At 40.4% G+C, this 23,376-nt stretch overlaps 1 protein-coding gene across 1 annotated transcript in view; it reads right to left on the minus strand.

Annotated features, from left to right (window-relative positions):
- Positions 1–23,376, minus strand: part of LOC107194418 (A disintegrin and metalloproteinase with thrombospondin motifs 9) — a 123,184-nt gene that overhangs the window by 11,480 nt on the left and 88,328 nt on the right. Inside the window, exons 6-8 of the mRNA XM_015584039.1 lie at positions 11,291–11,479; positions 10,750–10,970; positions 16–230 (exon numbers count right to left, since the gene is read on the minus strand). Of these exons, the coding sequence (XP_015439525.1) occupies positions 16–230; positions 10,750–10,970; positions 11,291–11,479 (625 nt within the window). The remainder of the gene's footprint in view (positions 1–15; positions 231–10,749; positions 10,971–11,290; positions 11,480–23,376) is intronic.

Raw genomic sequence — 23,376 nt, forward strand, 5'->3', positions numbered from 1 at the left:
ATAAATTGGGCCCACCTTGTTAGAAGGAGAGCCGCGTCATGGTGATCCGGCGACGATACATTCGTATTGTTGCTTTTCTGCCAGTGACAAAATTGCTTCAGCATGTCGTCCGCGATCACCCCTCCCCGTCTGCTTCGTCTGGTCGCGAATAGTATATCGGCTTGGACGATTTTCATCACGGAAATGATTATGGGATTTCCGATCGATTGGTCTTTATAGATCTGAGAGACCTGGAAGAACAAAAGTGTCGGGTCAGTAGAATACTATGATTTTAAAATCTTCTGTGATTCTTTCAGTACGCATTTTACAATCATATCGTTAATATCACTACCATGAAAACTATGAAAATTTATTGTCATATTTATTTGTAATCGTTCCAAATGCATCATAGATATTTTTTTGGAAATTATAATAAGAATGTGTCTATTATTATCAGTACCATCATACTGTCTTCCTAATTTTGAACAAAGAATCGGTACGACTACAATTCATCGGTACTACTAACACGTTTACACTGAATATTTTATTATTCATATGCCGTACGAATATTTGTTATAACGGTCATTTAATTAAAAATTAACGGAGAAACCCATTAGACTGAACGATGCGACCGAAAACTGGCCACGCATCCACCACAGTCGTTCATCTTCCGTCCAACGGATTCGTTCCATGGGGATCAGACGATGGCTTTCGGGATGCGAGGCACGCCGCTAATTAAGAGTCAACTGTGCCTTGCATTGTTTATGCATGGCCATCTTCTTTTTGCTCTCTTTCCCCACCACTCGTGCGTGTATTCTTCTTCACCCAGGCCTCACCCTTCGTCCACCCCCTCCCTCCCTAACACGCTTCATTAAGATGCGATCGAGTTGGTTTGTAAAAAAATTCAGTCCCCTTATTAAATGTCTTGCGATTCTGACGAGAATGCGTTCGTAAACGCGTGAAAAGGGGATTATGGCTGATAATCTGGTGGATTTCATGGACGCGCGATTCAGGACCACCCCACTTGTCTGACGGTGAACGAACCGAAATGCTTCAGAAGACGAAACTGAAGGCAGTTTTTTTTTCTTTGCTCGACTTTCGAAGCAGTCGACGTAGAACTATATTTACACAGATTTTTGTAATAATAATAAATTCGATGGGGCAATTTATTAAAAACTCGTTCACTTTAAATACGCTTTTTAAGCAGAAATGGTGCCAGACGTTTCGCTTCAAACGTGTAAGTTACGTACGATTGATCCACGAACGGATTAGATTGAACGGAGACTTTTTGGGATGTTACTATAACATCTAATCATATTACTCAGCAATAATTATTCTTTTATTCTCATCGATTCATCTAGCGTTTTATCGTGTACTCCCCCTACAATTAGATTTTGACTTTCAAGTTTTTATTTTTGTTACAACCATCATCCGTTTATCGTTCCAATCCACTATAATAATTGTGCAACAGAGTTAGGCAGAATTTTCTTCGAATAATACATAGAGGAAAGCAACAGAACCCAAGAACGTCATATTGACCTTGAAACAATCAATGAAATTAAATAATTGTTTACCAAATGTCTATTCGTTCAAGAAGAAATATCATTTCATTATAAAAAAATTAGAATTTACACGTTTAATCAATGAAAAATACCAAAGTACTTCTTTTATCGTTCATTCGTTACTTTTTATCCAGATAATAAATTCGTCCATCTCTGTCGTGCAGAATATAAAACTGCTGTCAGTTGATGAAATATTTCTAAATTCTTTATAACTTAATCCACTGTCGTCAGAAAGTGTTAGATCGTTTAATCTTCTGATCTTTTTCTATGCTCGCCAAGAAATTTATCCTCCGGAAACTTTTTTCCCTGGCTTCAAAGACCGTTGCCGCGTCCTCGCGACTTCTGTTCGGCCATTCACTAGCTGTCTAGCTGTCCGTGGCCTGTTCAAGGGGTATTTCGAAACGAGGGAAGACAAAAAAAAAAGCGTGTCATTAACACGCCGTTATTACGCGTGGTCTGAAGTGCAAGCGCGCGTTCAATCAATCAATTAACGGGCAAACGGCCGTTCTACATGCGCGAATCTGTTCTAACCACTCTATCCCGAGTCGGAGAAACGTGTCTCTTGAGTGACACATCAGCCCCGACGACCGAAGCGTTGCTCCAATTGAATGCATTAGGGCCGGTTCGTTTCATCTAATTAAGCCGATTCGGGATGCCTCGGGACACTCGTTGTTCGCGATTAATCGTTCTCAATGAAGATTTTCCGAGGGTTGTTGAATTGTCGCGAAACACGTTGTCGTTCGGTCGTTTTCTTGATCTATCTGCGCTTAGACCGGTTAATCTGTCGTTTAACGACGTTGTTTCAGCATCGTGGTGGTAAAGCTTGGCTGGATTAAATTGGTAGACTAAGTGTCTTGTCAAGTTCAAAGATAAAATAATTATTTTCAAATGAACGTAATTGAAATACAAGGAAAACGGAAGAGATAGCTTGTCCCTTGTTTATAATTATATGTTCTCGAGTAGTAAATTGCTTTTTATAGGTGCAGAGATCTCTTGATACCTCGGTGGTTGTCGAATAGAAGAAAGGGTCAAGTACAGATAGGAATAAAGTGAATTACAAAAATAATGATTGAAGATAATAGAGAATAATAGAAATTAATAGAAATTGTTAGAAAATAATAGAAAATATTACAGTAGAGTACCGTAAGTAACGAAGTAAAATAATATTACCATATTACCAAAATAAATTAAGGGTGAGCCGAATATTTACAGTGTATAACTACTAAAACATACAAATATACACTGTTTGAAACAATTAGAGGATCTTGTATTGCTCTGTTCGTCACCACGACGTATAATCTTCCAAAAGTTTTTTCACAAAAATATAACTAGGTGTTAATAGTGTTAGTATCTTACGGAAAATATATGGATATAGCAAACCTAAATATATAAGTAACACTTGTTCCGTTTCTTTCGCTTGGTGGATGCAACAGGACCACCCACACCAGCGATCCCCTAACTCTTTCGAGCAGTGTATAAACAAGTGTATAAATATTAGCTTCCTTTGTACCATGGTACCGGAGTTATTTTATTATTCTCTCCTTTCTTCCTTCATTTTTTGGTGTTTTGCAAAAGCTCAAAGGTTCGATCAATGTGCCCGTCAAGCAGACGGGTGGGGAACCGTAAAAAAGGTGTTTCGAGAGGGAGAGAAGTCTCACTGGACCGGTTAAGAGGGACCGACCGAGAAACTGCGGCGGTTCAATCGTGTCACCAGGCGATCTCGCGACGTCAGGACGCGTGCAAAGAGACAAGTTTTTCATTTCCATGGAGGTGGTCATCCATAAGCGAGCGTCGTTGCGCTCCAGCGCCGTTCGTATCTACCAGCGATCCTGCTCCGCGCGCTACAACACGAGTATGGTCAAATGGGTTAAATCGACGGCAAAAATCCGTGTTTCGCTTGTGTGTGTCTCTTCCCATTCGCCCACTTTTAGTTCTTTCTTCCAATCGTAGACTGTCACTGATACTCATTCTTAAGTGACGAAGATTCTGATGATCAAATGAACAGTTTTCTCAGGCCAAAATGATTAACTTCACTTTTTAATTTTTATTTCTTCAAATTTTGCCGCCAAAGCACTTGATTGGTACTAACTTTCTACATTTAAATCAAATTTTCGGAATTAATTGCTTTGGGGTCATTCAACGCGAAATCAGACACTTTCTGGAATACCATTTCGGATTTTGTTGCAACTTGAATATATTATAGTTTTTAGCGGTATTGTAAACGTATTTCGAAGGATTTTTGAAAATCTTTTAAATTGTTGATTTTACTGTTTGAAATATAGTGTCAGCCTTTTTTCAGTAAATTATAACTGTAGAACAAACTGATCAGAATGAGCTTTGTGGGTGTTCACAGTGGACACATAAGAGTATGATACGTTGACAAATTGAACGACTCAAATATGATTGTAATACAGAGATTACTGTCAAGTTTATCGAACCTATCGACTTAGCTTTAAACTGAACAATAATAATAATAATAACTAGACTGCAGAGTTTATGCATTTATAGCCTATAGGACTTTGTGAAATACAATAAAACAGAAAACTTTCATCGGATTCAACGAGTTCTCTATTTTATTCTGATCCTAATAAGATACTTAAGAGGGAAAATAAATTTCTACGATTGCTCGTCTTTATAAATTACTTTAGAAACTTTTATTTTGCATAAAAATCCGCAGTCTAATAATAACGATTGCGAGACTTTATTACACCGCAAGGTAAGTATAGTAGGTAGGATTTTATTACAAGGTAGGTACAGTTAAGAGCTGTTATTAATACCTGGTCCCGAGTATAAAGTCTTAAGTAGGATAAAAAAGACCGTAGATTCCTTTGATTCCCAGTCACAATTCCTTTCTCTCCACCGAAGAATCACTTAGGCGGTCGATCTCGAGGGCCATTTAGATTCTTATTGCTTCGAAGTTAGTTACGACCGGTCGATAAGATTACGGCTACCGAACTGTCGTCATCCAGCTACGCGCATCAGCCCTGAACGAGCATTCACCGAAGTGCTAAAACGTCGCGCGACGATTGACCGAGTTCGAGTGAAATTTATGCCCGATGCACCGTCGACCCTCTTTAGTTATCGCCACGCGTAAAAACATGACACGATCCGATAGAGTCGGGCGTGTAGAAAAGCCAATCGAAACCGCGGAGAACTTCAGGAAGAAGCTGTCGCGATGGATGCCGGGAAAACGGGCCGCGATAGGTGACAAGACATCGCGCGATCCCTCTTTTCAGACTTTCTAGGAGAGATTAATGTCTTCCTGGCGGATTTACGATCAGTTTAGTGAACTTATTTTACGGTCATTCCTATTCGAAGTATGTCGTGAAAGGTGACAATCGTGAGAATCGTTTGGTAAATTGGTGTGGCCTTAACCCTCTGGGTTCTTGGGATCCAGTTTAAGGTCTGATTTGAAAGGTGATTTACTTGGCAGGTTGTATCATATTTGCTAACGTTTATGGTAGATTTTATTGGCGTGTTTTGGAGACTGTCCTAAAACTTAGAACTTTTTATTTTTTAACCCATTGCACTCCGATGTCTAAAGCGGCGAAATCTATGTAGAAGCAACATTGTATTTTTATACATTTAAAAATTAAAATATTCTTCACTTTTCCATGGGGGCCTCTATTGTTACATTGCATGTATAATTGTATGTTAACATTAAATAGTCCTGGAGTAGCTGGTTGCTCATAGTAAAAATGACTCGGAGTTGCTGGGAAGTCATATTAAAAATTGCTCGGAGTGCAAAGGATTAATATAAACAGTTTCCGATTTCAGACCGATTCGGAGTGAAAGGGTTAAGACAAAATTTTTAGTTCTCTAGCAGGAAGTTGCACCAGTTTGTGGCATTGGTACGGAAATAGATGTACAAAGAGCTGAAAATACGAAGAAAAGAGGTGCTATGTACTGAATTACCAATATTCATTAATAAAAGAAGAATGAAAATGTATCACGGGGGCGAAAGCAACGTCGAGGAGCTCGCGTTGCGGTTGAGTTATGCATCATATATACCGTAACGAGACGGCCCGAACGGAATACGTTGGCCACTCAACTTATCAAACACCGCTCGACGCGACGTCAAATTAGATTTCATCGATTCGTAAAAAAAAAAATGATCATGAATATCAAAGGATGATCGATAGACCCAGGAAAGCCTGATTGAATCGTCGGATGAATGACGGGCGTGGGCACGTGAAAGTGAGTCCCCCCCGGACGCTTCGTGGGATGTTGCCCTCTTCTGAGGTGTGGTCCCGATCCGCGTGGGACGTGCAACCGACTGGATGGTAATGACCTGGTTGACAATGAGCAGGCTAACCGTCAAATTACATGAATCATTCATTTATCGGGCTACGATCGGATTTCCGTGTTCCACCGATTTTACATGGCCTACTGACTTTACTTTTCCTTGGATCAGTCCATAAATCCATTCAACCTGGATCAGTTACCTAGAAAAATCATTAGGAGTAGACCAGATGATCCTAATGTTTAATCACAAGGAAATTTCGATGAAATTTTTTATTGTCCTTCCTTCACAAGACGTTACAAATGAATAATTGTCGATGATTCCTATCGAGTGTTGCAATAACTATGACGGATCAGCAGTCAGCCCATCGCGTATCGTCAAACAACGCGTTGTTATACTACCGATAGTCACATAAAAATTACCATTTTACGCGACGATATTCACCAAGAGGGAATATTTACGGTCTAAGCCCAGGGATCTCGGGGGAAAAAAGAAACACCGCGGATGGGGTTGCAAAACGTCGCGTGTTTTAACGAGTCCCTCTCGGACCCTGGTGCGCGGAGGATCGCCTTTCCGTGGTTCTATTCTCTCCTAGGCGCCGCTTGCAAAACCAGACCGACACGGGGCATAAATTACGGAGAGCTGTTGCAGTGGGAAAAGTGTACCTGGGTGCAGCGAGCGGGGCGAGGGGAGGGAGAACAAGGTTTAGTGGGGCACATCCCACGTGCTGCACGAACGTTACGCTCTGTTTAAGGATTCTGGGCCGGCGATTATATAATTGGTCATCCCCACAATACACGTAGTATGTATGTATAGGGCAACCAGTTGGGGGGGGGGGATCGATCTTTCGCCGCGTAAAGCGACTTCGATTCGAATGCAAATTCCGTTTTCTGCCGGGCGATCGGATTGAATGCAAATGCAGCTGGGATAGGTCGTGATTTTCGTGTTTGTTCGAGGAATTGAAACGGCGACGAGGGCCCCGACCTCCTTCTAATGCATATACAGACTTCGAACACCAGCTATCTGTCGGGCGCCATCGATTCCGAGGCTCGTAATTCCACGGGTAATTAGCGGATCGGTTTGTTCGAATGAATTTATCACACGTGCTCGGGAACAGGTACGAAGCGTTAAAGGTTCCCCCCTCCCCCGCCAGAGGGCTGTGTAAATTAGCGAAATTATGATTCTGGTGTTTCTTAATCATGCTTAAGTGGAATGTTAGTGGTAACATTTATCGTTAGGTCGTAGAGGTTCGAGAGAGTGTATAAATTAGCTGTCGGGAACAAGACTTAAGAAGGAAATTATTAAGCTGGCGTGTAGAAAATGGAGGTTCTTTTAATTCTATTTTAATAATGTGATTATGTGAATTATTTGTACGTATTCAGAGTTATGAGAAGAATAACCTGTTAGTGATAATAAGCGTAAGTATTGAATGTCTTGTTACAGATTCAACACCAAGATCTTATGCAACTTTGCTATCGTTTTATCTAATTCGTGAATGTTTAATACATACAATTTCAAAGAATGAACTTTTAGTGAAATTGTCTATCTACACAAATCTGTATGTTAATTGTTTATCTTTTTTTTACGGGGTGTTAATAAAAATTTAGTACGCTTGCACAGTGTGGATTCTACATGTCAAACTAATTGTAAGACGAAAATCAAGAATGACGAAATTGCGTTCGAAGCTTCACTTCCGAGTTACTGAAAATACAGGCGTCTGACGCGACGGGTTATTCTACTTGAGAGCCGCGTTCTTCAATCGTCTCACGAGTCGGTTTCATTTTCAACAATTAATAACTCGGAAACGAAGCCTCGAACGCAATTTCGTCATTCTTGATTTCCGTCTTAGTTTTACGTGTAGAATCTACCCTGCGAAAGTGCCCCATATTTAATAATTATTTTAACAATTATATTAATACCCTGTATAATAACCGAAACATCGTTTACCCTTCGATTTTCGAGGGATAGAACCCAAAATTTCCCACGACCAAAAATAAATCCAGGAGAACCACATCAAGATAAATCACAAATAAATTACAGAATCCATTCTGCGAGTGTCCCGAAATCTTATTAACCCCCATTACAATATCCGAAACATCGTCTATCCTTCAATTCAGGGAAGATAAAGCACCGAATTTTTTACAATCCAAAATGAATCCAAAAAATCCAGAGCAAGATAAATTACAAAAGACGGTTCAAGCTTTAACGATGCACAATCGACACGCCATTCCCGTCGCGAAGGTTTACGATCCTCGTCGCCCGGAAGCAGCGAGGATCCAATTCTATCCGAGCTCCAATTGCCGTGCCGAGAATGTCAACGTCGCGTTAGAGGTAGTTAGTCCCCGGGGGCGATCGTATCGGTAGGCCCCTCGACCCGTCAGAATTTATAATCCTCGAGGTGCAACTTGTACATTCTATTCTTTCGACGATGAATTGTGCACAGCCCCGGAGAGAAGGCCAGGCCTGGCAACGCAGGAGCGGGCTGCTCTTAAAATTTATGTTCCTCGGGAATATACGGCTTCTAAATGTCCGCGGCGGAATCTCGCGCGCGCGCACGGCTTGGCGGTGGTTATCTCGGGCCCGTGGAACAGCGGCAATCGAGCTCCGTCGACAGATTATATTCCCCTCAACAAGGGACGTCCATTATGTCAACCGGCGGGGCCCAGCTAATCTCTCGCGGACCCCTGAAAATTTTCGCCGGTAAAACTCGAATATACGCCGTGGCTAATTAAAGATGATTAACGACCCCACGGGGCCGTCGTTACGTCTCGTTGCGAAAGACAACCTACGCTATTCCCGTGCGAAAACGAAACTTGTACACACTCTATCCCATTCATTCATCTGGCTCTAGCCGAGAACGTTTTCATTGCTTTATGGCGAACTTTTTTAGGTATTCCTTCCTATTATTATTATATTTTTATGGGTATGTTTGCTTGAAAGGTCAGCTACAGACTGTGGGTGATATGAACACATAAAACAGAGTAGAATAATGACTAGACTGTACACGTTTATGGAAATATCGATTCTTGTCGGTTATATTAGAGAAACTGTTTGCTTTGTTAACAATAGAACTACTGACGATAAACGTAGATCGATTTCTATTGGGTCGGTAAACATGGGATACTCTTGAAAATATACAAATTTATCAAGGGATTAGTTTCTTTAGTTTGATATTGCAATAAAAGATGTGACAGATCCGAGAAAATTGGTTGTAATATTTTAATCATCGTTATAAGAATGTGTTAACCAGTCCTTTTGACTGCTTTGGTAGTTCCAGCGTTAACGGTTGTATCGGATTCTAAGTGAAATGAAAGCGTCATTGAACTTTATTAAACATAGTCTGATATTGAGTTATAGACAACTGTAAGTACTATAGAAAATCCACAATCTAATAATAACAACGTTAGTTCGACAAGTTCGTAACGTTCCGAAGATAGTCTTCTTACTACCCTTTTACCGAAGATGTAAAGAATCGATTGTTCTAGCGAGGATACACTGTCTTCGACATTCTTCTTTTTAATGTAAAATCAATTAAAGTGTTCTGCCAAAAGCATCTAGTTTTACGGAAATCAGAACCTTACACTACCTCTCTAATATTCTTTCTCGTTCTCCACAGCGTCCGCCATTTTATCACAGACGACTTTGGAAGATATTTTTCATTTGAAGAAAAACCAGTTAGGGACCAGGGACAATTAGGGATAAAAGTTAACTAAAAGGTAACTTTTTCAACCTTAAAACAGAATAAAACCGATCTGATGCATCTTCTTTCACACAGACGCGAAGAAGACCCGAACCCGACACGTTTCCCTCGTTCAAAACCGATCCACGAGAATATAAAAAACAAACACTTCTTTTCTACACGTTCGTCTGTTGTTCAGTACCCTAAAAAAAAGAGGAACTTCGTATTTAGAGATTGTACAGATGATTTTTCAGCGACAATCGAATTAGTGCCGTGGGTGGTTGCTACGCGGTCGATGACCGATGATCGAATGTTCTCCCCTTGGCTACCTTTCGATATCTCAGAATTAACTAGGAACGCAACCGGCGCCATTTGCATAATATTTAATGCTCGCGACAGATCCCGCTGGCACGCAAGATCGATCATGGAACGAACAGAGAGCCGCCGCGATGTTTCGAGGATCCTCGAGCTCTTTTAATCCTGCTTTGCTTCGTACCCATGAGCCCTCCCACCCCCAGTCTTCTTTTCTTTTTCTCCACCAGAGCCATGCTCGGACAAAGTGATACACCCACGCAGCCTGTCGAGCTTTGTTTCACCGTGCTTTTTTTCCTGTTTCGTTCTTTTCTAACGGATGTCGGGTAATAAATACCTGGGCCCGTATACAGGGTGGTACCTCGGATAAAACGTCCACGCATTGTTTTAGGTGTCCCAGGATTGGAGGAATATTTTTTGTCAGTACTCGAAACGGAAAATTCAATAATTTTTTAGAAACTAAAGGGGATTGTTGTATGTATTATCCCACGAAAATAAAGAAGATCGTTGAAGAAGCGATTGGAATGATTTATCGAAGATTTTACATGTCAAGTAGGATTCCGCTTAACACTGTTAAGGTACTTAGTTCAGCTATACGTTCGAACTGATAACGAGGAAGGGGAAACACGTGGATCAGTAACGATTTCTTTGCAAATATCGCAAACCTGCGAACATTTCTGAAAAGACGAGATTAAGATTACATCGAAGAAAGGTATGTGAAGTTGTAACAGCGTTTATTAAAGGAAAACGTGAGTAGGTCAATACAATGAAAACATGCCTGGGTTGAAATAGACCCGAAAGCAAATCAATTCTCTGTACTGATAATAATAGCAGAAAGTGTACGGTTTATAAGAGAGTTAAGTACAATTTGATTTTGGTTGAAGTTTTTTTTTCAATAGAAGAGTTTTAATGGTGTGATGTTCGATTAGAGACTAGAGAGAATAAGGATCATTTCTAATATTTCCGACACTTACCGTGTGCATCAGGACCAAAATGTACCTGGTCAGATTTTTGCCGTGGTATTTCACCATCTCGGCGTCGGCCGCCACCATGATCTCGATGAAATATTTACGTGGCAGGGCCCGGCGTGGTCGCCAAGTCACGAACGGATCCGATTCCATTTCCGAGACTTGGCTGTAGACCTCCCTAGGATCATTTCTTCTCCGTTCCACGGTGTAGTATCTGCAATTTTTCACTTTTTTCTTTAGTTTCTGATCCGCCTAAACTTTCAAAAATTTATAAACTGCTCTTTAAAAATACTTAGATCACATTGAAACGAAATTTTTGACGTGATTCTAAGGAAACATAACAGCGTTATAAAATTTGGTATTGGAATTTTGAACGAATAGAAAAGAAGATTTGTGTTGAATGATCTCTATCTATGCTTATGGAAGAAATGATCGAGGAAGTATCTTTACGTCTCTACAGAAGAGGTTTCATAAGTACAGAAGAATGATCGTAGAATATAATTTTTATCGTGATCAAAGCAGGAAGACGTTCATTACCTCTCGTAACTTTCATCGCTTTGTAAAAACCCTCGACGCTCCACACTCTGTCCCACCAAATGCTGATTCTCCTCTTCGCTCGGAGTGTAATCTATGTACCTTTTTTTGGACAACGATCTGCGTCTTCGGGTTCGACCACCGGCGTAAACTTTAATGTCCGACGTAGTGTCGTCCAAAATGGGAGCTGACGTGTCGTGGTCTGTAAAAAAAAATAGATCAAAATATTAGTTAGTTAAGACTTTACCCAACACTTCGTAGAAAATTTCTATACTTTATTAATTTGGTACAACTGGTAAGAGGGCCCTGAGCTTTCGGGAACAGGATAACATACTCAAGGATTCCAGTGGGACAAAAAAAAACTAAAAGCGAAACACTAACTCGATTTATTTTGTTTACAGTTTCTATTTTGCTTTTTACAGAATTAATTATTTAAGAATTATTGTATATAGTTAAAAATTTTATAAAGTATACTGGATACATAAATCTATCTAGGTTTACCATAGTAGCCAGTCTTAGCAAATCGTGTAAAAAAAAAATGACGGCACGCTCCGTTACAATGTGAGGCATTGTCGACAGGTTTTTCCATTTATCATCTCTGTATGTGATTAATAGTTTACGTCAAAGACGCGACGGAAGTCACTTTTCAGGCAGATCGAGCGGAACGTCCGTTCGCCTGGAGAACTTCATTCCGATCGCTCTTCGAGATTTTCCCGATTGCATTGGACCGAGAAGTCAATCATCGTTCGTTTCTAACATTGTAAAATTTGGAAAAGTTTGTTGTTTAGAATTATAGATACTTGAGCCGTCCATTTGTTAACGCGATTAGCTCCACAAATTTTATATTTAAAATTTATTTTAAACATAAAAAGTTAAACACTAGTCAAGTGCTTTGTCACTGAAATTTTGAACAAATTTTAAAAGTGGAGTTAGTCACTTTTGCTTGTGAATGGCTTATTTAGTAAGGAAAAAATATAAAAATGAATTCATGTATAAGAATATATATTTTTACTAAATATTAGTCATACCTCCGAGATCATACTCTGAAGTACGATGTTCTTATGTTCATAAATCTGAGAAGAAATGAGAGAGAAAGAAAAAAAGAGTCTTTTTGCTTAGCCTTAACTAATTTATAATGAAGCTAGCAAGGTGACTTTTTTCCCCTTCACATTCTCTTGTAACACTTTACTTCTTTTTATTAGGTTGGTGCATATGACATGTCGTTCTCACAAATGAAACATACCATAGGTAGATTCCACAACGCTATTGAAACACTATTTCCCCTGCTGCTTGTCGTGGATTATTTTCAATAATATCTCTTAAAACATTATTACCAAATAGTATTTTCTGGCCTTCTCGATTCCAATTTTAAATTGGAACCCAAGTTTAAATTGATATAAAAAAAAACTCACGAATATTCTAATTATTCATGACGATCGGATAAGATTTTAATACTACTATTACAAATCTTAGTATTCAAAACTAACTAATATTGCTCTAAAGCAATAGAAGATCCGACAAAACTAGACCCCAGAAAATTCGATCCGCAGAAAAACTGAATTTCATATCCACCAACCTAGTACCCAACAATGTATAAAGCCTCAGCTCTAAATCTAAAGTGAATCATCCTACAAAAAAAAATCCACCAATGCTACTTCTTCCACGATACCTAGAAATCCATAAAAGTCAAACGTATCAACACCGACATAAATTCATCGATAATCGCGTTTATTAATTCATAGTCGACGGCTGGCTACGTCTACCGATTCGCTAAAAATAGACGCTTTTGCACTTTATTCCGTGGTCGAAAAAGAAATTAGAGGACAAAAATGTCTTTGTTCCCGGGCGCCACATACGGAGCCAGTTTGGATCGAATCGTGGACAAAGCGCAACTGTTCTCGATATAGCTGTAAGTATCGTCGAAGGATCGGGCCGATGATTATACACGCGTCTAATTGAACACGCGGTTGACACTTCGCGAGAAATCGATACGTCTTGACGCGGCATTGCGATCCATCTTGATGTCCTTCGAGCCCGTTCGTGCACGTACAGGGTGAATCGCTCGCTGCTAGGGTCGAGAGGCAAGCCGCCTGCTTTGTCGTTTAACTGCAGTGACCATAAACGTGTCAACGGTAGCTTACCCCTGTTGAGCAGCCTATGTGTGCGACAGAGGCAGAGCGAAAACCGACACTCTCTGTCTCCGTCACACACATAGACTGCTCAGCAGAAGTAGCTAGCGACTCTTAAATGACCAAACAGACGGCTTGTCTCTTGACCCTACCAGCGAGAGATTCACCCTCTATAGGTACTAGGTGAATATGTACTGTCTTAATTCGAGGATTCGTAGCCGATCGTTGCAAGTGATCGACTTGCGATTGGTGGAAAATTCAATATTATGGTTGGTGTATGTATTGTCTTTAGGATTTTTGGGGCAGTGAATGTTTTTCACATGATGCGTAGTTGTCCAGGAATCCCCATTTATAACGGTTTGCTTCAGATCGCAACAATTCTTGAGAGTTTTTTTTTTGCAAAGTAAAGGTCAATATAAATGAGATTCTTGTGTATTTATATTGTTAAATTGTTTGGATACTTCGTGAAGATCGCGAATCGTATCACCGTAACTAAATCACACGCGCGGCCAATGAATCACGGCTGAATGGTTGCTTAATGATTTCGTTAAATCGATTAGCCTGCATCGATTAAGCATTCATCCGTTCCGCGGTCGTGTGTGCGCACGCTTGATGGATCTCCGCGGCGAGATCGCGATATTGATAAAGAGCAGAGAGTCCACCGTTGCCCGTAGCCATGAAACGCGAACCTTTCGATCCCTGAAACCTTCGTTTGTTTTGTTTGCAAATACCGTGCGCGTTCACGATCGAACCTTGAAAATAGATCTCAACCTGTAACACACGGAGCGTTTCTATGGAAATCTTGATTAACGACCGTGTAAGAAAATTTTTTTAAATAAAAACGGAATCTTGGAAAAGAGTTTGAAACGAATCATAAACTACATACGTTCGAAGAGAAACGACTTAATGGAACGAGATTGAACGAAGATAATTTTTTTTTTTTTGTAAAACTATAGAAGCATAATCGATTAATCAAATCACTGTTTACTATGCTTTTGCAATAGGAAAAATTTATTTCTTGTTAAAAATGATAAAAACTCATGACAATAAGATTATCCCGACGGTAAGTGTTTGTTTCGACAAAAACAAATAGCGGCAAATAAATGTCCATTATAATGGACACAGAAAGTGAACGGTCTCCATTTTGTGGTTTTATTAATTGTACAACTGTAACATGGAAGATAAATAAACGCTTTAACCATGAGATCGTTGACTGTATTTGTCCATTATAGTGGACATATTACAAATATAGACTATAAATTATAATATCGCAAAAGTCCAAATTCTGCTACTACTAAATCGCATGTAAAAATAACAGCAAACAAAATACATGGTTTTAGAAAAGAAGTAGTTTTTACATTGATTTTCTATTGTTTCAGAATCACTTAATGAAAGAATCTATATACCTACGGTTGATAAAATATATTTCTGGTATTAGTAACCCATTGATAAAGTTGATGTCATGTATAGTGGACAAAAAAAGTGAACGGGTTGAGTGAATTGAAATAAAAGTTGAAATATGTATGTATTTACTGATACTTAAGAATATTTGAACAATTGATATCTTTAAACGTCCAATAAAAATATTCGTCTGATTATAGCTTTTAATCAAGGGAAATGTGAAACCTGTAATTTGTTGACAATTTAAGGAAAATTAAATGGTGATATCGAAACACAAGCAGCAACAGCATCGAGGGAAGAAAATCGCAGCTCCGAACGAAGGAAAAACAGCGCTACGCCCTTGCAGATTGCGGTAGGTCCCCGATGGAATGCGCTTTAATGCAATCGTAATGATAGCTTTATTACTCGCTGTAATTGCCATTATTATACTCGCGGTGATTGCTGTTATACTGTTCCTCGCGGTCGTACTACGAAGAATCCCGAACACGCAATTTCTCTGCTTGACCATCGGGATTTGAGTAATTAGAGTATCATTAGTATTGTATTATCTGTCCATTACAGACAGCATTTCTTTCGATCGGTCTCGCGAAAAAAGATACTGTAATCACTTAATACAGTTAAGTAAGTACCATTCAGCTGGACTATCGGTGATTGCCTATTGGCTCTGGTTAAAGTGTTTAAGTCGTAAATTATACTTTTGATATCGCGTTATCCGTTTCCTAGTTCAGACGACACGTTCGGAACCTCGTAGAAAGCGATTTATAAGCTTGATTGAATAACACGAAGGATATATTTCCTTCCAGGAAATGAATATTTTCTTGTGAAGAAAATATTTCCATCCAGGAAGTGAATATTTTCTTGTGAAGAAAATTTGAATAAAATCAGTAAAGAACACCCGGTGAAAATGTAAATCGTTATCAGATCGGCCACTTAATGCACGTTCGGTTCGGACACAAAAGACATTCAACGTGATTGAGAGTACTCACGTATATGTACCTCCACGATATACATAATAGAAAATTCTGTTCGTTTCAGATACGTCACGATAAGCCTGGAATATGTTTCAAGATGATTTCCACCCTTCCTCTAGATCTCCGTGGTCGTGTTTCTCTGATCTACTCGTGTTTCTCTTCCACTTCCGACATTCAAGATTTTCAACGACCATTCCCTGCCTGGCCCATTAGGGCGCGGCTTTTGTCATTCTAATTTCAACCGTGCATTCCTCGCGCGATACAGACTCCTTTTTCCTTTGCTTGAGTTACTCCACTTATACAGGGTGTGCCAGCAACAGGATGCATAGAGATGAACGCGCTGCGGGATCCTCTTGAGCGATGCAAAGAATCTTAACTCGTGACTTCGATCAAAATTATTTTACACCTGTGTCTAATATCTAAACTGGGGCCTCGAAAGTTCGTTATTTATAGAGAAAAATAACCTATAAATTTTGCACGGTGAAAATATAGATCGATAAACATTATAAATTTCATGTAATATAGTTGCCAATACAATTAACCCTCGTACAATGAATGCAGGACCATTTTGACCCATCTGTAGCAATTGCAGTATTCTTTCTAATTATATGTAAATGTAACATTTGAACTTGAAAATATACACAAAATTTTACGTCCAATTCCTACTTTAATCCTCCAAGGGGCACATCCTCCAAGGTATGTGATTTTTTATGCCTGGAGGAATTTCAGAGATTTCAAGGTCAACTTGATTTTATTTAACGAAATGACCTATTTTTCATTTTCACACACACCCCGTGATTGCATATACCGATACATACATACTCTCACGAGCAAATTCTGCTTCCGCTAGGGGAAAAAGCGGCGTAGAAGAAAAGTCTCCTACCACTTACTAAATTTATGACAGGTTCGGAAATAAATGTTAAATCGAATATTAATTTGGCATAAATTTCAGTACCTCCCAAAACTAAGTGATAGGAGTCCCTTTCCCTATAATTTGGTACAAATTTCAGTAATTCCCGATACCAAGTGGTAGGAAGTTCTCCTCCAACGCCACATTTTCCCCTAGTGGAAGAAACGTCTCCTTATCACTTCGTAAGTTTATTTCAAGTACTGAAATAAATGTTAAACCGAATGTTAATTTGGTACAAATTTCAGTAATTCCCGATACCAAATGGTAGGAAGTTCTCCGACGCGGATAGTGGACGCCGAGTTTGCTCGTGAGGGTACATTATTGCCCCGGTTTTGCTATCAAGGAATGGAATAGTGAAACGGTACGAGGGCTCCTGACGCCTCCAAAGCATCGGACAGAAAATGATATTGCACGTTAGGTCTATTCTTATATCTCGTCTGTGTCGCAATCCACAGGTTGGGAACCCGTGCTCCATAGTCTAGAAGCTCTCTAAACCCTACCGCGATTCAACGAGTCAAGAAACTCGATACATTCGTACGAGTGTCGGAACAAAGGTCTCAAGGAGCCGAGACCGTGTCGTGGGGTCGTTAGAACCGGCCGGTTCGTCTAAAATCGCGTTTCGTCGACGATTATCTATGTCCACGACGGCGGCGGCGACGCCCACGCGTCGTCCTTCCCGACATGAATGCCGTGAGTCTCGGAGCGAAAACCGTCTACCCGTTAGGCGGCGAGATAATGGAAGTTGCGGGTTGCGTTCAGCCTATTTGTCGTTCGTTCGTGACTCTTACAGTTTGCTGTTGCGCGTTTCTCTTTCGCACGGGATATAGGCTGCGGAGAGCCTTTTATCCAGCGCGCCGTTTATTGTCACGCATCCTGGCTCTAGCCGTTAGAGCCGGCCGGGTTAACATTCGCGGAAAACCGGGGAATAAATCGCTGCGCACGACGTAATCGCGATCGCCTGGACGGTACATTCCGGTTCAAGGAACCGAGCGCAAGAGAGGGATTTAATTGACGCTGTGGGTCTAGGCAGCCGAGGAATTTCCTCCCCCTGTTCGGCCCATAGGGGAGAAAAGCATAATTTAAGGGGGTATTCTACTGTAGCCGGTCAAATAATTAAACCTTGCATATTATTATAGTTTGGGGTCCTGAGAATGTGGTCCTGAAACATTATAGCGAAGTATATAAAATTGTCGAACCTATAGAAGAATAAAGAAGAACGCGTATAGCACACGCCTATACAACATATAAAGTTTTTTTGGAAACCGTGATTTGGAAAATGGTTGCTATGATATCCCAAATTTTACTTGACCGATCGGGCCCATATTGTGCACACATCTTCTGTAGATGTGTCACTATTGTTCCTACCAGAATTGAGCCAAAATATTATTCTTTTATAATTTTACAGTCCGACAAAGATAAAATATGTCGTGACAATCGCGTTACTTAATTTTCAAGTTGTAGGCATTTTAAAAATTGTTAATATTTTAGGACTAGAATACCCCCCCACCACAGATTTTTGTTCCATCCGCTATCGTCGTTGACTTATCGATCACCTTGGCTTCCGGATTCTTGAGAACCAACCATCGACTTGCCAGTCAAATCGCTCTGCGCACGGTGGTAGCGTAACATTAATCATTCCGAGGAGACTTCCAGATTGGCTCGGGGTGCGTTACCGTGCGTAAGATCGCTGACGAGCAAGTATTCTGAATGGATTGCCAAGTTAAAGAGAAGGAGGTGGGGATCGTCGAGAGTGGATGAGCAAGAAGAAAATCCCGGAATGAGTTATGGCGGCGAAAAAAAGAAAGCTTCGAGAGGTCCCGCGGAACTCCGAAGTTTTATGCGTTTCTTCAAACGGCTAATCCCACTGTTCCACGTGTTAACACGTGTAAAGGGGCCGGATGATTAATTAAACCGAGGGCAAAGACATAGTGGGGAACGTCAGAGTGAATGATCGTGAGAGTGGTGTGTATACTGCCCGTGGTTTCTTGCCCTAAACGACGACGGGGGAAAAAGAAGAAACGATTTCGTCATGGATCGTACGTCTTATGGGGGGGGGGGGGGGAGAAAAATTCTTAGACCTTCGCCAGGGATTTTATCATCTTAATTTATGGTGTTCGGATAAGACTTCTCTTGGTGTACGATTGTCAGCGGATTTGTTTTATTAAGATTCGTTCCGCCTAGTAATCTGGATTCACCCTTTGCAATATTTATCATTGCACATCCAGGTCTCCAACAATCATCGCTGTACGACCATGTTATTAAGAAAATAAACTGCTGCTTTTTGTAAATGACATACAGGGGAAGGCACACAAAACAGGCCACCTGAATATCTCGGTGATTGGAAAAAAATGGTGAAATCAAATTTGCATGGTAGCGAGGAGCACATAATTTGATATGGATAGGTTTTTGATAGATGGACACGTAGAGGTCATATGAAGGTCAAGTTCATTTTTTACGTAAAACAACATGTTTTTCGTGTGACACATTTTTGTCTGTCACCGGTAAGGAGCAAAGATATTTAAGTGGCCTGTTTTAATAGCCTCACCTTGTATACTTCTGCTATTCCGTCGATAGAAGAGGTGGTTTAAATATGGGCTGGCAATTTTACTTCAGGACTTTTGAAGATTTTTAAAATGTAACACTTTAATGTATCTAAAAAATGTTTTTGCTTTATGATATGGAGTTAAAATGACCTTCTTTCGTTCTTGAGTCGTAGTTTAAGACCTATTAACTTTTAACCAGCCCATATTTAGACCTTAACCTGTAATGAATCACCTCCTCTGTTAATTTGAAACTATGCTAAATTATGGAATAAACGGAGAAAAGATCAATGGTTACCCAATGACCATAAAATGACGCTATAAGATCAGCAGGTTTTTCTTTTTTTAACACGTCCCTGTTCGAACCTAATCGCGAATCGGTGGAATCCCACGGCGAGGACGAGTTCAGAGGTAAAACGGCGTGTTTTATACGGGCGCACGGTGATTTATTCGTAGATTTCAACCAATCTCGCCATAGGGGGTTTCCCCGCGCGTATAAACCTGCCGTCTTCTCCGAGATATTTATTAAGCGTATGTCCCGGCCGGCCGCCACAGCTTCTTCCATTCGACGCCACAATGCAGAACGTATTCGAAACGACTTCTGTCACAACCGATCCCAGCCGGCTCGTGTTAAATCGAAAGCTTTCACGCGCGATACACCCAAGGATATTTCATTTCCATGGGCAGCGAGCCAGGATGACGGCTGGCGAGGGTATATAACCCGCAACTGGAACAGCGGGGTCGCCGTGAGTCGACGCTAGTACGAATTATACAGGGTGGGGCAATAACTATGTCCACTTTGAATATTGCCGTTATTTGTAATAATATGAAAAAATGTTATGTACAAAACTTTCACGGTATCGAGGAGGGCATATTATGACATAAATAGTTTCTGCATGGGTGAAGGTATAGAGGAGATTTCAAGGTCATCTCTATTTTTTTTAATAGAATGCTATGTTTTTTTTATCGCGATGTGATAGTTGGTGTTGAGACGACTTCAGCGAGCTGTCATTGAAGGTCATTCAAGGTCAAATGTGGTAGTAAAATAAACTTTCTTACATTGCAGGAGATGTTCGAAGTAGCGACCGTTTGCGTCAATGCAAAGTTGCAATTTTCGTATCGTTGCATCATGTGCATGTCTTATCGTTTCTGAACTTATTCTAGCACATGCTGTATTATTTCACTTGTTAGACTATTATTATTAGAATATAAGAATTCTTAAGACAATGTGAACCGAAAGTGAAAATATCGAAGGAAACTGGTAAACGTTGGCGCTGAAATATTAAACAGAATCAACCACTAAGAGGATATCAAGCGAACGAGGGAACTTTAGGTGGTTTTTACCTTTCCATTTTCGACACGGTTCGGGGATACATCTCCTCGCGACGTGGATATACCTAAAAATTACGGATGATACGAACTTTCACCCGAAATTACAGTGCGCAATGTAACTTTCCAGCAATTATGGAGCATTTCATTCCCTCCGATTCGAGAGTAACGCAAGCATCCCTGTAATTTGTATAATCAAAAGTCACGCGTGGTTGTTCCCCCGTGTTAATACACCAAAGATAAAAAATAAAATACATACGCAGAGCCTTTGTCTATTCTTTATTCTTTGTTCATTTACTGATTTTAGATGTTTATCGCCCTTACAAAATAATCAGGGAGATACCAATGGATAACCGACTGGTTTACAGTTTATCGACGAATAACAAGGATAGACCACCTGGCTTTCTAATAACATCTTTCGATTCATTCTGTGCTGCAACAGGCGTCATAAACGCACCGATCAATTTCTAAATCGATCTATTAGCGTCGGTACATAAACTGGTAATTATCGCGATAACATAAGTTTCTAATGAACCTCTTACGACACCTCCGGTGAGTCAACGTGTACGGAATGCTTGCGAAATTTTTCCGTTTCGATCGACTCTTTTGTCGAAGTATCCAGCCTTTTCATTTCGCTTCAGTGATTTATAACTCTCGGGATCAATCAGACGGGAACACGTTTCGGTTGTAATTATGCAATTGAAGCTTGACAATCATCTGTTGAATTCTAATAGAAGAGTGTAATTTAAGGACCAAAGAAAGAATCAGTGTAATGAAACATAAAAGATAAGATCATTCAGGAAAACATTATTTGTTTGATTAGATATGTTTCGATATTGTTATTTGAACATTATACACTTCGTATATCGATTATTAACGTTTACATTAAAATATATCATAATAGAAATCATTTTTAACCCGTTGGAACCCAACGTCAATAACCACACTATACCAAAAACAGTATTGTCAATAGATGGTAAAATGAAGAAAAAATCGACGCACCTGCAACTTAAATTGTACCACTATTCTCGTCATATTTACATCGACAACAAGCCAGTACACAAGGGGAAAAAGAATAGCATCGGTCGACGTCCATTCCCGAGCGCAATGAAATCGATAAGCGGCTCCGGGGTCCGTACGGTGATCGAAAAAGGTCACGTAATGGCTGTCATTTCGCCCGGTAACCTGTAATAACACGACTTCTCCCTTCGATCGACGGATCGTGTCGCGATCCACGAGATCGGGATCGAGTCGAAGAGCCGGGAGCAAGAGAAAAAAAAAAAGAGGTAAAGAAGGAAGAAGATGTCGAAGGAGGGGGTTGGAGGGTGGGGAGAAGGGAGCACTCGAGGGGAAGGGCGCGGCACGAGTTCGATCTTGATCGTCGTATCCGTTATTCCGGGACGATCGTGGCGAGTCAATGACTTTTGCATATCTGCGGATCGATCTTCCCCGTCCAACACAGAATGGAACGCGCGCGCGCGCGCGCGCGCATAACTTCGATCGGTATCCACACGTGGGTCCGCTGGCGCCGAGCAGTCTACCAACCGAATCGTTCCGATGAATTCGGCGGACGACTTCTCGTGTTCTCGGTATAGATATATGCATACCCGTTTCTGCGCGACCACGTCTGCGAAATTTTATTTGCTTATTTAGCGACACGCTCGTTATTTCAGAACGGAAACACGAATCCTCCTACTCGCACTTTCTATTGACACTGACGATCCCGAGTGTACCGGGTGTATCGAAACGCCGTGGGCTTGACTTCAGTTTTCTTTTCCTTTTTTTTTCTGTATACTCGGATTGATGAAATAGAGATGTGCTTTTAACGATTAGGAATAAGAATGATGTAGAATGGTTTTCTATTTATTTTTTCGTGTGTTTGGTTTACCTTGGAAGTTCTGGATATGGGTTTCGATACACTCGGTTATGAACATCGTGACAGTTCTAAATTCTTACTATTCTGTATAGACGTCATTTTTTTGATCCCGACGTGTCGTTTGGGTTAATTTGGTTCGAAGAGAATTTCTGATTTTTAATTCTCTGTGTTCATAAATATGGCGCGGACGGTCGAAAGTATTCAAATAAATTTCCTTTGCTTCAATACTAATCGAATTGACATAGACAAAAAATGTAAAAAAATTGTGAAAATTTACTTTAACATTCTATACTGACGAGTTCAACATTAGAACTACGAAAGCAGTTAAAATACATGGTTAATACGTACATTCTTACAACGACGTTTAAAATGTTACAACAGTGAATTTTCTTACACCTTCCATAATTTTTATTGCAGTATAATAAAATGAGGAAATTAATTTACAAATCTGAATATACTCAAAAGTTTGTCATGTTTATCGATCTGACAGGAACAGATACACGTTTGTTGTCGATAGTTCTAGTGTCACTAAAGGATAAAATCTAAAAAGTCCAATCGTTGACAAGGTTCACCGTAGCTAGACAATCGTTCGTTACAGACCGTTTGGTCTCACCTGTCCAGGGACAGCATGTCACGGTTATCGATCTCAAACATCCCGATAAGATGCAACCGGCGGCGGCACGGTACACGAAAGAAATGAAGCAAACGGGTACCCATTCGCCGCATTATTGCGCAACGAATACTTACACGAGTATCGTGTATCGTCCAAGGTAGACGCACGGTCATTGGCTTCGATGCACGGGACGAAGACGAACGAGTCTAACGTCGCAACTCGTGCCGCGATTATTAGTAATTACCGAGATAGCCACGGGTCGTCGCGCGATTACGTGGCCGCGCCCTTGCTCGTGCGGTTTTCAATCGTTATTAACCCTTTCGTTCCCTT

Source organism: Dufourea novaeangliae, unplaced genomic scaffold (genome assembly GCF_001272555.1).
Source record: "Dufourea novaeangliae isolate 0120121106 unplaced genomic scaffold, ASM127255v1 scaffold39, whole genome shotgun sequence".
NCBI classification, from domain to species: Eukaryota; Metazoa; Arthropoda; class Insecta; order Hymenoptera; family Halictidae; genus Dufourea; species Dufourea novaeangliae.